Raw genomic sequence first — 14,033 nt, 5'->3', positions numbered from 1 at the left:
AGCAAAGGTTTAAGGTCACTGCAGTGGATCATCACGTGTCAGCATGTCCTCCATGACTACATCCATGCCAAATTCCCGTCTCCGAACACATCTTCCTCTTCTATTCATCCTTTGTCTTCAGGCAGCTTACAGTTTAAAAAATTAATTATGGGTGAAGAAATATTAGTTGGTTATTGTGTGCAAAGTTCAATGAATCTGTCCAAAACTCTGGGAGGAATGTTGTCATGGAGCAACCGACATCTTCCTGTTGTATTAACTCATTGGTCCTTCATGGCGGATGAGCTAAAACTTTTTCACATTATTCCGATTTGGGGGGATGCAATGGTATTATGAGCATAGACGTTATAAAAGATGGCTCTACATGGGTGAAATCATTGAGCTGTGAATGCTGTTGCTTTCTTCATCAGACTGAAACTGTATGTTCATTGGCAAAAAAACCTGATAATTACAATTCAGTCAATCCAAAATTGACTCTGTTAAATTGAGCGTTTCTGCAGGATATTGCTCCCTTATCCTGTGGCTGTAAAAATAATTCTGGTTTAAGTCACTTCTGCTGTGGCTTCACTTCTCATTCCATCTTTATGAGTGTGGACATAAATGCACGATGATGGCACATTTATGTAAGCTGGTTGTCCAGCGAAGGAGTAAAACTGAGAGGCAGTAACTGTTGATGCTCACTTTCACACCTGCAACCAGTGTAGAACTGCCACTTAACCTAACCCATGCATGCAAACTCTACACGTCTGTGTTGGTTCTCTCTAGGTACTCTGGCTTCCTCCCACAGACATGCATTTAGTGGGGTTAAGCTATTTTGATGAATCTAATGTGTCCATAGGTCTAAATTGTCTTATTGTCCATAGGTGTGAATTTGATTGCAAATGGTTGTCTGTCTGTTTTAGCCCTGCGTTAGATTGGTGACCTGTTCAGGGTGTAGCCTGTCTCTTGCCTCTTATGTTAGCTGGGATAGGCTCCAGCGCCCCTGCAACCCTGACAAGGATAAGCAGAAGAGTATGAATGAATGGATGTTGTACACATATAAACAGTACTGAGAGAAAATAGGAAAAAAATGACTCTTTAAAATGCTATAAGCTATTTTAAGACAGTCTAAAGAAACAGCTTAGAGATGCAATGCTCCAAGCTGGACTAGAGTGGGAAACCCTGTTAACCTTAGCTCTGAACTAAACCTAAACTAAGAAAAGTGCAGATAAAAGGTAGTTTATTGATTTGCACTTTGCTCTGCGGTAAACTTTATTCAGTGCATTTCATTAAAATATTCCAACTAAAACCCTGTGACCTATTGAGGTCAGCCTAATGAGGAGGAAGGATTTGCACCTTTAAGGGCTCTGAGCCAGATCCCAGCACACAAGGCGGTCCAGTGGAATGCACTTCCACTCATGCACATAACGTCTGCTGACAACAAACCTGACCTCCTGAGGAATCTGGTACCTTTCTTCCCCCCTCCTTACATCTCAGAGAACTGCAACAATCGGGTAAACATGAAGCCCAAGTCTCTTCCATCCAGGCTGTTTCAGAGAGATTCACCTGCAGCAGCATCAGGCAAGAGTCCCAGCAGAAGTGCAGCAAAGTATGAGCGGCATGTGGACTGCGTTGAACACCCAGAGATGCTGGATCCATCTTTGTCCAATGACGGGCAGCAAACAGCTGACAGCAGCAGGCAACACAAGAAGTGCCACAGAGAAACACTTTTTGCCTTCCTGCCAGAGAGGTACGAGCCGCTGGTGGATGATGAGGCGAAAGCCAAGGCAAAAGAAGAGAAGAAGAAAAAGAAGAAGGAAAACTACAAAAAAGTCAAGAAGGTTTGTGTATTTTTATTTTTACGCATTTTTTTCTAACAGTGCAATTTTCCAAATCCAAGTATAAAGTTGCAAATCCATTGTGTGTATCCATCTTAATAACAGTTTTTCTCCTAATTTTTTTTCTTCTTCATAGAGTCAGTGTGGGCAAGTTGAAATGCTTTCAGTATGAAATCAATCAGCTGCAATCAAATTATTTTAATTTATTTGATCAAGGTTTAAACAACTCTTAATAAAACAGTTCTCAGCATTACTGTGTAAAGTATCTTGAGATCAAGATGCTCCAACTTAAATAATCACAACAAGCTTTTTATCATAGATAAGATTAAAGGCTGATATGATGACGCACATATTTTAGAGGCCTTTCCTTTGGCAAATAGGACTAACTTCTGGGTTATCAGAGATGATTCTCTCTAAAGATCTTTCATAGCTTCATATGTGTCATGTGTGGTGAAACGTGCACCGAGGTGGACAACAGTTCAGGCAAACACAATAGAGCTCAGGACATACTGTTCAAAGGAGTTTCCCACTTCCTGTATGAAGGCAGCCTGCACTCAAACTTCTCAGTGTTCGCATTCTCAGTTCAAGTGCATGTCTGTATTTAACCCTGTGCACATCTACAGTCAGTTTACTAAGCAGAGAGGTTTATAACCATCACACGTGAGTGATAGGAAAGCAACAATTTTACAACAACCTTATCTCATGACCTGAACATAACATGTGCACACGCACAAACAAACAAACTCAAAACATAAGAGTCCACGAATCAACTTCCAAAGAACAAATTCCCAAATTCGTTATTAATGGGGAGTCATTTCTTCTTTTAAGTAACATTAAAATATAATGATGTGGTCAACTCAAGAGAAAACTTACACTGTTCAAACTTTTGTCTTTTCTTGTAGTTCTGGTTTGGGTAAGTTGAAAATAATCTCTGCCTCCATCTTTTTTTCACTTAAAAAAATATGTGATCAATGAGCCTTCAACTAATGATTCAGACATTCTGCTGTTTATTGAACAAAGGGCTAATAAATCTTTTGCAAGCTGATGATTCAAATTTAAATGACCAAAATGGCCAAGATCGCTTCTATAAATTGTCCTGAAATTATTAAGTCTCTCATCCTCACAGCATGCTCCCCACTTTCTTCATTTGTTTTTCAATGTTTATCATTACTTTCTACAATTATTGAATTGTTTATTATAATTATTATCATAATTATTTCCCATAAAGATACTTCTGGCCACTTCCTTATTCACAAGGGGTCGCCACAGTGGGTAGATCCCCATGTTTGATTTGGAAGAGTTGTACACCGGATGTCTTTCCTCTATGGAAGCTTTTTTCACTACTGAAAAAAATTGCCATCCATAAGTCAAATATTCGGGTTTATTATCTCAAAATTTCAATTTACTCAGAATTCTGTGTCAACAAGTTGAAATTTCAAGATGATAACTTGAATTTCTTCTTAGCTCTGCATGGCAAAAGGCCTAAAGAGATTTGTGTCTCCTCCCAGGAACAAACTGGGGACCTTTTGTTTGTTAGGCAAATGTATAAACCACTAGACCATGAGACAAAACAAACCCCAGCTGGAAATCTAGAGGCAGGAAACACAGCAAAGGCTTGTGGCTCCTTTTGGAAAGAACAAGTTGCTTTTTAACCAGTGCTCAAGTGTGATTTATAAGGAAATGGAATGTGACCTCTTTCTTGTCTTTCTTGTAACCATTAAAGACTCTATCAGTGAGTTGTGGTCTACGTGGGTACGGTCATCTAGGCCAGGTTAATAAATCATAAATAAAAGGGTGCTCAGACTTTAGTGTGTTTTGGTTTTGTTACTGATTAATTTAAATTGCAGACTGTTGCATTCCCCCGTAAAACTTCTGACTTCCTGCATCCTCTGCAGCCAGTTATCTCTTTCCTGTCCAGAGAGTACAGAAGAGGATTGTGCTCACAGTGTGCCACTCTTCCTGCTGCGCCATTGTTCTAAAGCACGCACACTTAAACTATGTCCTAACTTCGATTTTCTGTTATTTTCACCTGCGTTTTGAAGACTCTCTGAGAACTGATGCAGCATCTGAATACTGCGAAAGTAAAAATGATTATGAACTGTGTGGAAACAATCACATCTGGTACCGCTGCTTGTTTCTTTTCTTTCTTGCCTTCTCTGAATGAGTGGATTAGTCGATTTATAGATCATAAAAATGTGGTCAATGATAGGTGGATTTATTAAGTCATTTTTCCGATTTATCTTTCAGAATGTTGGCAAGGCGCTGCGTTCCACATGGAAGTGTTTGATGCTTGGTCTCTACAGCTTTGCTCTCGGATACTCCACTCCCATCACCGTGGCTTTTGTCCCTGATTTTCACCCGAGCAGGAACAGGACCTGAGTCAAGCGCTGTCGATCTCCTCCACTTTGTTTTCATACTTAGCTGTATATGCAGTAACTCGCAGACTCTTACCAAAGACTTTAAAAATGTGAATAATGATTGTGCAATTCAGATTACATTTTCAAATTCCCTGCTTTTGCAGATCTTACAAAATCTACTGCATGGTCATATTTGCAGAAATATGCAAGATCATAAAATATTATTAAGTGTTAGGTTAAATACTGAAAACACTTGTTTTTAAATCAAGTGTCTGCATGTGTTCAAAGGGATTATGTGGGCATGTGGAAACTATAGCAGGGCAGCAATAACAGGAATATTCACCGTAGCTGCAGGTGAGGTGAGTCAGGGCAGAGACATCTTTAAGGGATTTGCAAGCAGGAAAGACTTAACAAGGAGGTGATTATCAGTAAAATACTGGAAAAGCAAGTAAACAGAAAGGAACCAGCCCGTCCTTTTCTGGGTGGCACAACGTAGGTGCTTTTTATTGTACAAATTCTGCTGTGAAACAAGGACATTAACTAAAACTTAACAAACACAAAATGAAATAAGACTGAAACCAAAAATGAAAACTAACAAAATAAATATTTTTTCTACTTTCAAAACTAGTAGTAATAGTTTTAATAGTTAAATTTCTTTTTGCAAATTTGAGAACACAAGTATGAGGAGGTTTTTCATTTTGGGTTTTTTGGTGGGTGGTGGGCGGCTACATGACTTTTACGGTCAAAAGCCTTTACAAAAACAGAAACTAAAGCTAACTAAATAAGATACAATTAAAAACAACAACAAATTAAATTTTTTAAAAACCCAAAAATACAACCTTGCTGTAAATACTGTAATGTGACGCCCAAGATTTGAAGAATTCTCTGCTTGGAACAAAATATTCTGACTTTTAAGATATTTTTAAAGATGTGTGTAGATTTGATCATTTGTAAATTATTAATTATTCATGATGTTTGTACGTTTGGTAAATTATATTGGTAAAAATAAAGCATTACTATGCATCTGAAGAGAAATTGACGTTTTTATTATTATTACTACTATTATTAGAGGGAAATCAGTTAAATTGAGCCATTTTGGGGGAAACTGTTTGGTAAACCGCCAAAAAAGCACTGAGTGAGACTGAAGTGTGTTTTTGCTGGTAATATAGATTGTTTTCAACATGTAAATGTTGACTTCATTTAATAAATAATAATTATTCAGGTCCTATAGCTTTTGAAATATCAGCTGCTGCACATTTTTGAGATGAGCAACGTTCAGGTAAGGTGGGCCATTTAAATTGTAAAGGAAACCACTTATTTCTGATAAAACAATTCAACAATAAATCAATCAGCTTTAATTTGAACTCATTTTAACAAACATAACACATTCACGTGTTGATTTAATAATTCATGAATAACAACTTTGGCAGTTTGGGAGTTCGCCTTGTAATCGGAAGGTTGCCGGATCGAGCCCCAGCTTGGACAGTCTCGGTCATTGTGTCCTTGGGCAAGACACTTCACCCGTTGCCTACTGGTGGTGGTCAGAGGGCCCGGTGGCATCAGTGTCCGGTAGCCTCGCCTCTGTCAGTGGGCCCCAGGGTGGCTGTGGCTAAAATGTAGCTTGCCATCACCAGTGTGTGAATGTGTGTGTGAATGGGTGGATGACTGGTTGTGTAAAGCGCTTTGGGGTCCTTAGGGACTAGTAAAGCGCTATACAAATACAGGCCATTTACCATTTTACTAAAAAACAACTAGAATTAATTAATTATTAGAACATTTTCATAACAACTGTATGTTCTATTTTCAAAAAGACAAATTCTTAGAGACTTTACAGAAGAATCCACCATCAGCACAGATACCGTTTTCTTCTCCACAAGTCTCATGGACTCAGGCGCTGCATTTCCCACAGCTACTCCACTCCTCAGTGGCCTCTGGGTCACTTTTGTCTCAATAGACTGCGTTGCATGCTTTGAAGGGCATTTCATTCTTCTTTGTGCCTTTGCTTCTTCAGGTCTTTTCTTTCTTTTTAGATTTCAGTGCCTTGGTGGAAATGTAGTCTACATATTCATTGCTTGTGAGGACAAATGATAGAGGCTTAGCTCTCTTTCTGACAGTCCTGTCATTTTGGCAGGGAACACAGATCACTGAATGTAACACAAGTTGAGCTATGAACAGGTTAAAGACCATCTCTTTCTCAGGAACACATTCAAAGTTGACTGTTATTTCTTCAGATCCTACCGCCTCGCCATCCGAGAATGTTAAGATTAGGGGCACCTCGGATACCACTGCAGGGTGATGAATGGGGCTGAGGGATTCTAGGGTCAGCTGGGCAGTGGCTAGTGGTGTCTGAGTTTTGCCTGGTGGTGCTTGTGGTGTCTGGGGTTTGCTGAAAGGGGAAGGGGAAGTAAGTGGAAGGGGTCTCTCAGTTGTTTTACTGGGAGCAAGAGCACTTTCTTGGAGGATATGTTTGTTTAAGGGGAACATTCCTGTCCCTCTGAACCCTGCCTGTGCATTTTCAACAGTGGCAGCCTTTCTGCATGCTGGGCAGAAAACTGAGAAAAACTCAGACTTTAATAGCTTTTGTCCTGCCTGTCAGATTAGTAGCAAGATGGGTCTGGCGTCATCCTGAGGTAATGACTGAACAAACAACTGACCCCATGCCAAGAAGAGATCAGCATTTATCCAGCTATTAACTAAGACCCGAACAGTAACATTCTCAGGGCAATGTTGGAGCCACTCACATCGTAGTCGTTTCCCTTTGAAGATAATCATGGTTTAACTGAAAACACCTTCCGCATTGAAGGCTGTTAAGCAAGCAAGTGGTAGTTTCACCTTTCTCACCTGCACAGACCTCCACACATGGTTGCCCAACCACTCCAAGCACCTTGGTTGAGGAGAACTGGTCTTGGAGACCAGACTCATCGCAGTGCCATACATGGGAAGGTAGGCCCTCAAGGCCAAGAGTGCAGAGCAGGTTTCCCATCCTTTTCTTCTGTCTCTCTTCTTTTCCCCTCCTTGCCTTTTATTTCCCTCCCTTCCTCTTCATGTCTTCTCCTGTAAGCTTCTTCCTGTCCCTCTTCTCTCCTCGATGTTCTTTTCTGTTTGCCACAGTCTACTCTGGGAAAATCAGAATTTTATGTTACTTGATATATATACTACTATCACTGCTACATGGCATCATGGCTAGTTCATCCCTTCCTCTGTGTGTGTGTGTGTGTGTGTGTGTGTGCATTTAAGTGTGCATTACTCACAATGCATACTACATCAAGGCTAAAGCACCCAAAAACTTTGGATCTGCACAATTAGAAAGGAGATGTTAAAATGTATCTAGTATATGATTTGACATGTATTGATATATTTATTGTTTTTTGATAAAAGGAACCATCAAATTTCAGTTTTGAAGGAGGCTCATTTCAGCTGAAAAGGGTGACTCAACTCACAATTCATTAAAGTAAATTAAGCCGCCCATAAAAAAATGCATTTTTATTTTTTAAAAGTTAGCTAAACAAAGAAAATGCTTGCTATCTGGTGGAAACGATCACAATATGAAGTATTAGCCCGTTTTTTAAATCAATGTATATCTTCTTTCCTTTTTTTAAATCAACCTTATCATTTTCAAGAAAGATTTGTCAACCAGAACACTCACCCATCAGTTCTTTTCACCAAGCTGGATGTGAAGCATTTCCCCACCCACTACAGCAACTATAGATTGCTCTATATATAGAGCAATCAAATCAATTGTTTTGTTTTGTTAAAGTACAGTTCTGCTAACAAGTTGAAAATTCTTTACGGCCATTGGCCGTAAAAAATTAAAGAGCTAGGAGACTTAAACCTTAAACGGCTCATTTTACCTGATGCCTCAATTTACCTGATGACACCCTATTTGTGCTGAGTACGCAGTACGAAAAAGTGTAACAAAGACAATCAATCAGATTTAAAACAAAATAAAATTAAAATGAATGAAAAACAATCTTAGACCGAAAAAATATGTGATTTTGAGTATTTTAATGTTTCACATGTCATTATGTACCCATGGATTCTTTTACCATCTTTTCTTCCATCAAATGTCGAATTCGGTAACTAAAAATCATGACGTTTCAACTTATTTTTTCCAGTCTTTTTTTTTTTTTGCCTAGCAATCTTATTCTTTTCAGTTTCTTATCTCTTCAGTTTTTATTATATTTTACTACGACGACTGTTTTCTACAGTCATTGGTAGAAACTAATCGTCCTGTGACGTCAAACGGCTGCGACTTAACGTGTCACTTCCGCAGTGTGCTGGTGTTTACACACAGGAGAATTAATATTTTTAGAAGATGACGGTCAATAAAGCAGACAATATTAGCAGTGTCCCCATCGACGGATTCAGCAATTTAAGAATAACGTCGTTATGGACTTTCTTCATGTCGGTAAGCTCAATTTTGTTTCCCCGATTCCAGCGGAGACTAGCAAACTACGCTTCAGCTATTACAGCTAACAGGAGTCCCTATCAGTTTAATTCAAGTTTGGCAGCTCCATTAACGGTTGTGTATGTGTGTCTCTGTCTTGGTATGCAGGTGCAGTGGTCCGAGCCCTGGCTTATCGGTCTGCTGGTGTTTCATGCTGTGTGCTTGTTCCTGACTTTGCTTACCTGCAAGTATTACAGAGCTCAGATCTGCCACTTCCTGCTCGTAGGTACGTGTCACAAAACAAACTACACTGTTCAAAAAGAAAGAAAGAAGGAAACTTGATAATCACGTTAAAAGTCTGTACTGACATACGCTCTGTAATTTATTAAAAACAACTTTAGACAAGCGTCCATTATGCCATTATTGATCCATCCTTATCGATTTTTTTTTACCCAGTTCTATATATACGCAGCTGTCTTATTATCTTAAATCCCAAACAAGCTTACTGCCTATTGTTCGCTGTAGCATCAGTCTCTCAATTAACATTAACAATGGGAAAATAGAGAATATTTGTATGGCATTCATTCCCGTTTAGGCTTTCTTAGGCAAGTAAAATGTGCCTTTGATTTTATTATAATTTGGTGTCAGTAAAAGATGAGCTGCTTGGCCGAGAAATGTATGGCGTAAGATCAGATAAGTGGATCTCATGTTGTGTAGAAAGATGTCTCAGAATGTTGCTGGTGTTTCCACTCCCTACTTGAAATAATCATGTTAATCATGCAATAATCGATGCAGACATTAAAGCTAGCTGTTACTGTCAAATTAAGCAAGTCTTTGGACCGCTTCTCACCTCCCAAATCTCTCCCATGGCTCCCTTTTTATGGCAACACCAAATGTGCTTGTATGATGTTACTGATTTGCAGTCAGTTTGCATTTCCAGCACCTGCAAGCAATGATAAAGGAGTTGATAAACTCAGTGTCGTATGATTCTGATCCTTTGGAAAAATTGGAACCAGCTCTCAAGTTCTCCGTTTCTCAATTTTTATTCCTAGTAAGTGGGAACTAAAACAATCCACTATTTGAGAGCTGAATTCTGAATCACACCAAAGTTAAAATTGAAATCAAAGGTTGATGCAACTTCTTTCATAATGTGCCTGAGTGGTGTCTATCCCTCCATGTGCTTCTGTGCATCCCTGACCATGCCTGGGCATGCTCCTGATGAGATTGGGGACTGTGCCTTTGGCTCCTGGACAATCTGTAGCATTATCTTACAGTAAATACACCAATTTGTAACATCCAAGAGGTTCTCAGTTGTATTGTCTGGGAAACATGAAGGCCATTGAAAGGCATCATCACACAGGAGAGCAATGACCCCATCCTGTATGTGGTACGGCTCATATCATCGGCTGATATTTACATTGATTTTTATACATGTGTTTTCTGTTAATTGTTACTATTGACCTGCCATTAACTCATAAACCTAACTACCTGAATTACTGCTCAATTATCGATGACATCAAGCACGATTTAAAACCACACATTTACATGGTCACTAAAAGAGGGAAGGGTATGACTTTCAACGGTTTGCTACAGGTCAGACACTTTAACCCGCACGTTAATATCAATAATGGGAGCTTTTAATTCTAAGCATTGAAAATAAGATGTAAATGACTTAAAAGGCTTGGTTCTTTGTATCTACCATACAATTGTGTGGATAAAATAGAATAGAGTAGGATAAACCTTTATTATTCCACGGATGAGACATTTCAGTGTTACAGAGATCTTACAGCAAGGGAAAATAAAATATAAAAGAAAGACACAAGGTGGTCCTATATACATAAGCAACCGAAATTCGTATATACAGGTAACAATGTACATAATATGTATAGAAAAAAAATATGGAGATATGTATAAAATGTACAGGGATATGTATCAAAATATCCCCGTGTCACAGATTCCCCTGTATCTGCCATCTGTTGAGTCCGTCTTCCACCCTCAGTTAATGGTGTAGAAAGGTAACAGCGTGCCAGATAAGAAAATAAAAACTTTAGATTTCTTAAAACTTAAATTCACTGGTGACCGTTTAATGCGCATATCAACATGCAAACATTGCGTTATATTTACATATGTAAGAATGGTTTACTAACCAGTCTCAATGAGACAGTATGTATATGAAAATGCACAGGAAAAGAAATTGTACTTTTTATTTGCAGTAAATATTTAAATCCATGACCATATAGATGTTACAGATCTTGGTAGCTTAGATATTTTTTTTATAGTTTCAGCAAAGGTGAACCAGTTGCCCCGGAGGAGTTCAAGTGACAACATTATACACAGCTATACCTACGTTACACTCTACATCAGATGTGTTATACATCAGATAGAATCGGCCCACCAAATACTAAAATCTGGCTTACTGCACAGCTTTGGAAAATTGGTTTTACAGCTTTTCCTACTGATAATAACCTCCACTGTGGCCATTCATACTACACCAAAGTAGTATGAAAGTCACAGATAAACAGTGAAATTACAATAAGTTCCTGTTTTTTTTTCTTAATTCAATTCAAATCTATGGAGCCCCTCTGATGACATGGCTAAAAAAATAAAATAAAATAATTGTGGCCACAAAATACTACTTTGTGCCCTCAAAATACTTATTTGTGGCCACGAAATACTATTTCAAGGGCATGGAATAGGTATAACGTGCGCACGAAATGCTAATTTGTGGGCACGAATTGGGTATAATGTGGCAACGAATTACGCATTTGTAGCAACAAAATAGATAGCGTATGCACATCATATTGATACAATTCCTGGACAGCTGCGTAGAGACATAAGCATAAGAGTAGGCTAAACCTATACACCATGGACAGAGACAGTATGATTGAGTTTTATTTTAGGCTGCGAATGAGCTACAAATGCATTTTGAAAAGCCTGGCAATGCAAGGAACCATTATTACGGAGAGACATTTAAACAGGATATTGAGAGCCCAGTTACTTTACAGACGTAAGTACGACCTGGACGCCGGGATAGATTTTATTGTCAACCAACTGCAAGGGCCTGGGAAGGATCACGGTTATTGGTCAAGTGTGCCCACAAATTAGCATTTCCTGCGCACGTTATACCTATTTTGTGTCCTCGAAATAGTATTTTGTGGCCACAATTTATTTATTTTTTGGACCATGTCATCAGAGGGGCTCCATACAAATCTGCTGATCTGCTTTATAATCACATCACAGTCAGCACAATGAGCTAACAGAATTCTTTCTGTTATTTTACACATTTATTTATTACAGTTTAAGCCCAAAGCAGCATTTCTTTCTCAAGTAGAAAAACTGAAATGCCTTACTAAAATTGCACTTCTCTTTTATATTAAATTATCTCCAAACTTCTTTACACTGACAGAAAGAGGAGTTTCACTGGTCTGCCCCACTTACGACCAAAATGGGGTGTATTTGGCCCACAATTCGAAATGAATTTGACATCCCTGATGTGTATGGCATGATGATGATAGTAAACAATTACTGTATTAGTAACTGTTAAATGCTCTTTATATAGACTGACCTGGATTCATTACAAAATATACTCATTAGCAGTAGTGCTAATATGTTAAGTAAAGCTTTAAGCACACAAAAACCTACCAGTGTGTTGCTGAAACACTCTGAGAAGTGTAATTTTTTTCCATGTCAACCTAAAACACGTGAAAGCACCAAAGTCAGAAGAAGACCTCACAGTAGGGAAAATGGGACCATTTGATGCAGAGTAAGAATCCCTGCTGCGCACAAAACCAGCCAAGCAATGATGCAATCAGGAACCAGACTTTCCAACATTTCCAGTGTTTGTTATCTTAACTATCACCGTCTGCAAATGCCTCTCAAAACTATGTCTGAAAAATGACATTTTTTGAACACTTTCTCATGGATAAACTGCAAAAACAAACCCCAACCCCTGATTTTTGACGTTGAAATCTCAGAAAACATATTTACTGGCTCATAGTGATGATGTAAAATAGTTACAGTTAAAAAGCGTAATGCTTCTTAACATTAAGCCTAATTAATACTGATAAATCTCAAAGCTACCGGTTAACTTAATCGTTATTAGTAAATCTGCTATACCTTTTACACGTTTTTTCAGAAGTTTTTAAATGTAAATGACTTGATGTTTACATGTAGTACATGTGTAACCTGTGGCTGATATCCCCTCTCTTTACAGTTGGCCTGGTTTATAGTGCTGAATATCTAAACGAGCTGGCTGCCAGAAACTGGAGGTAACACCATTGATCACCCATATTTTCTTTTACTACTGTTGCGCTAAATATTACAGGCGATATGTCAAAGCCAAGAAAATGTTCTTAAGCTTCACTGTTTCTTGCAGGTCCTTTTCAAACTTCCAGTACTTTGATTCCAAGGGCATGTTCATATCTTTGGTTTTCTCAATTCCTCTTCTTCTTAATGCTGTCATCATCGTGGTATGTTTGGCATTTGTTCTCGGCATATATGATTTTTTTTTTTTAAGAAAAAAAATCAAACCCTCCCTCTACAATATACTTTGACAGATGGTGTGGGTGTACAGGACCTTTTCCACTATGACTGAGCTGAAGACCCTTCAGCTGAAGAGAAAGGCCCGCAGAGAGAAGAGAGAGAAGAATGACTGATCCGTCTCTGCATGTCCATAAATGGGCTTCATTTGGAGGAATTTGGACACTTGGATTTGCTAATCCCGAATTTCGGAAATGGAAAGTCAGTTCCATCTTATGACTTAAAAGGGATTTTTTCATTGATGTCGGTTAATTTGAGGAATGGGTGTCTTTTTTGTTTTTTGTTTTTTGGCTGTGACTGTTAAAAACCTGTGTACACTATGACATTTCTGAAGACCAAGGACACTTAGTGTTTTGTATTTAACGTGTGAAAGCATGTTAAAATGCACCCCCTCCCCTCAAAAAGACTGTCGTTTTAATTGTCCAGGTGTCTGTTACCCTAAATGTTCATTTTGCTCATTTTTTGATTCTCAATATATCAGTCATTTTAAAGACTAGTTGCATGAAACTTGGCCAGGGTGTGTTTTTTAGGATTATTTTTAAAATTCAATGATCCCCTCTATGGTGTGGTGTGTAGCAGTGGTTCTTAAACTTTTCACAATGAGTACCACCTCATAAAATAAATGGCTCTTGAGGTACCACCCTTATGACCGACATTAAAGTACAGTAGTATAGGCCACATACAGTTTACACAGACAATTTTATTTCTTATATAAATGCTATTTATTTTAACTGTCATAAACAGGATGTGACAAGTGATAATAATAACAACTGTACTACATTAAAACATTCACAGCAGGTGGGATATCAAATCTTTAACTAATGACCTGATGAAACCTGCTTCCGGGTCCAAACTACTCTGCATTTATTAAGGCTGTTGTGTTTTTAACATGTTGTAATGCTTTGTATCTTGTTCTATTTAATCTGAACAAGCCCC

The 14,033-nt window shown here is 38.4% G+C and overlaps 2 protein-coding genes across 2 annotated transcripts; both read left to right on the top strand.

The window, feature by feature from the left end:
* The first annotated feature begins 17 nt into the window (after positions 1 to 17).
* Positions 18 to 4,484, top strand: LOC146501652 (required for drug-induced death protein 1-like). The gene is made up of 2 exons (XM_085132865.1): positions 18 to 1,817; positions 4,062 to 4,484. Exons 1-2 carry the CDS (start codon positions 1,395 to 1,397, stop codon positions 4,191 to 4,193), a joined length of 555 nt encoding a protein of 184 aa, XP_084988991.1. The 5' UTR covers positions 18 to 1,394; the 3' UTR covers positions 4,194 to 4,484.
* Positions 4,485 to 8,396: 3,912 nt separating this feature from the next.
* Positions 8,397 to 13,255, top strand: tmem18 (transmembrane protein 18). The gene is made up of 5 exons (XM_085132869.1): positions 8,397 to 8,579; positions 8,727 to 8,844; positions 12,772 to 12,826; positions 12,934 to 13,027; positions 13,115 to 13,255. The coding sequence occupies exons 1-5, from the start codon at positions 8,487 to 8,489 to the stop codon at positions 13,211 to 13,213; spliced, it is 459 nt and encodes a 152-aa protein (XP_084988995.1). The 5' UTR covers positions 8,397 to 8,486; the 3' UTR covers positions 13,214 to 13,255.
* The last annotated feature ends 778 nt before the right edge of the window (positions 13,256 to 14,033 follow it).

The sequence above is a fragment of the Neolamprologus multifasciatus genome, chromosome 15 (assembly GCF_963576455.1).
Source record: "Neolamprologus multifasciatus chromosome 15, fNeoMul1.2, whole genome shotgun sequence".
Lineage (NCBI taxonomy): Eukaryota > Metazoa > Chordata > Actinopteri > Cichliformes > Cichlidae > Neolamprologus > Neolamprologus multifasciatus.
This window is presented reverse-complemented; position numbering and strand designations above follow the sequence as displayed.

Coding starts and splice junctions, on each gene's coding strand:
- LOC146501652 (XM_085132865.1), top strand. CDS start 1,395: ATGCACATAACGTCTGCTGACAACAAACCTGACCTCCTGAGGAATCTG. Junction 1,818..4,061: donor ACTACAAAAAAGTCAAGAAG/GTTTGTGTATTT, acceptor TTTATCTTTCAG/AATGTTGGCAAGGCGCTGCG.
- tmem18 (XM_085132869.1), top strand. CDS start 8,487: ATGACGGTCAATAAAGCAGACAATATTAGCAGTGTCCCCATCGACGGA. Junction 8,580..8,726: donor TATGGACTTTCTTCATGTCG/GTAAGCTCAATT, acceptor CTTGGTATGCAG/GTGCAGTGGTCCGAGCCCTG. Junction 8,845..12,771: donor CTGCCACTTCCTGCTCGTAG/GTACGTGTCACA, acceptor CTCTCTTTACAG/TTGGCCTGGTTTATAGTGCT.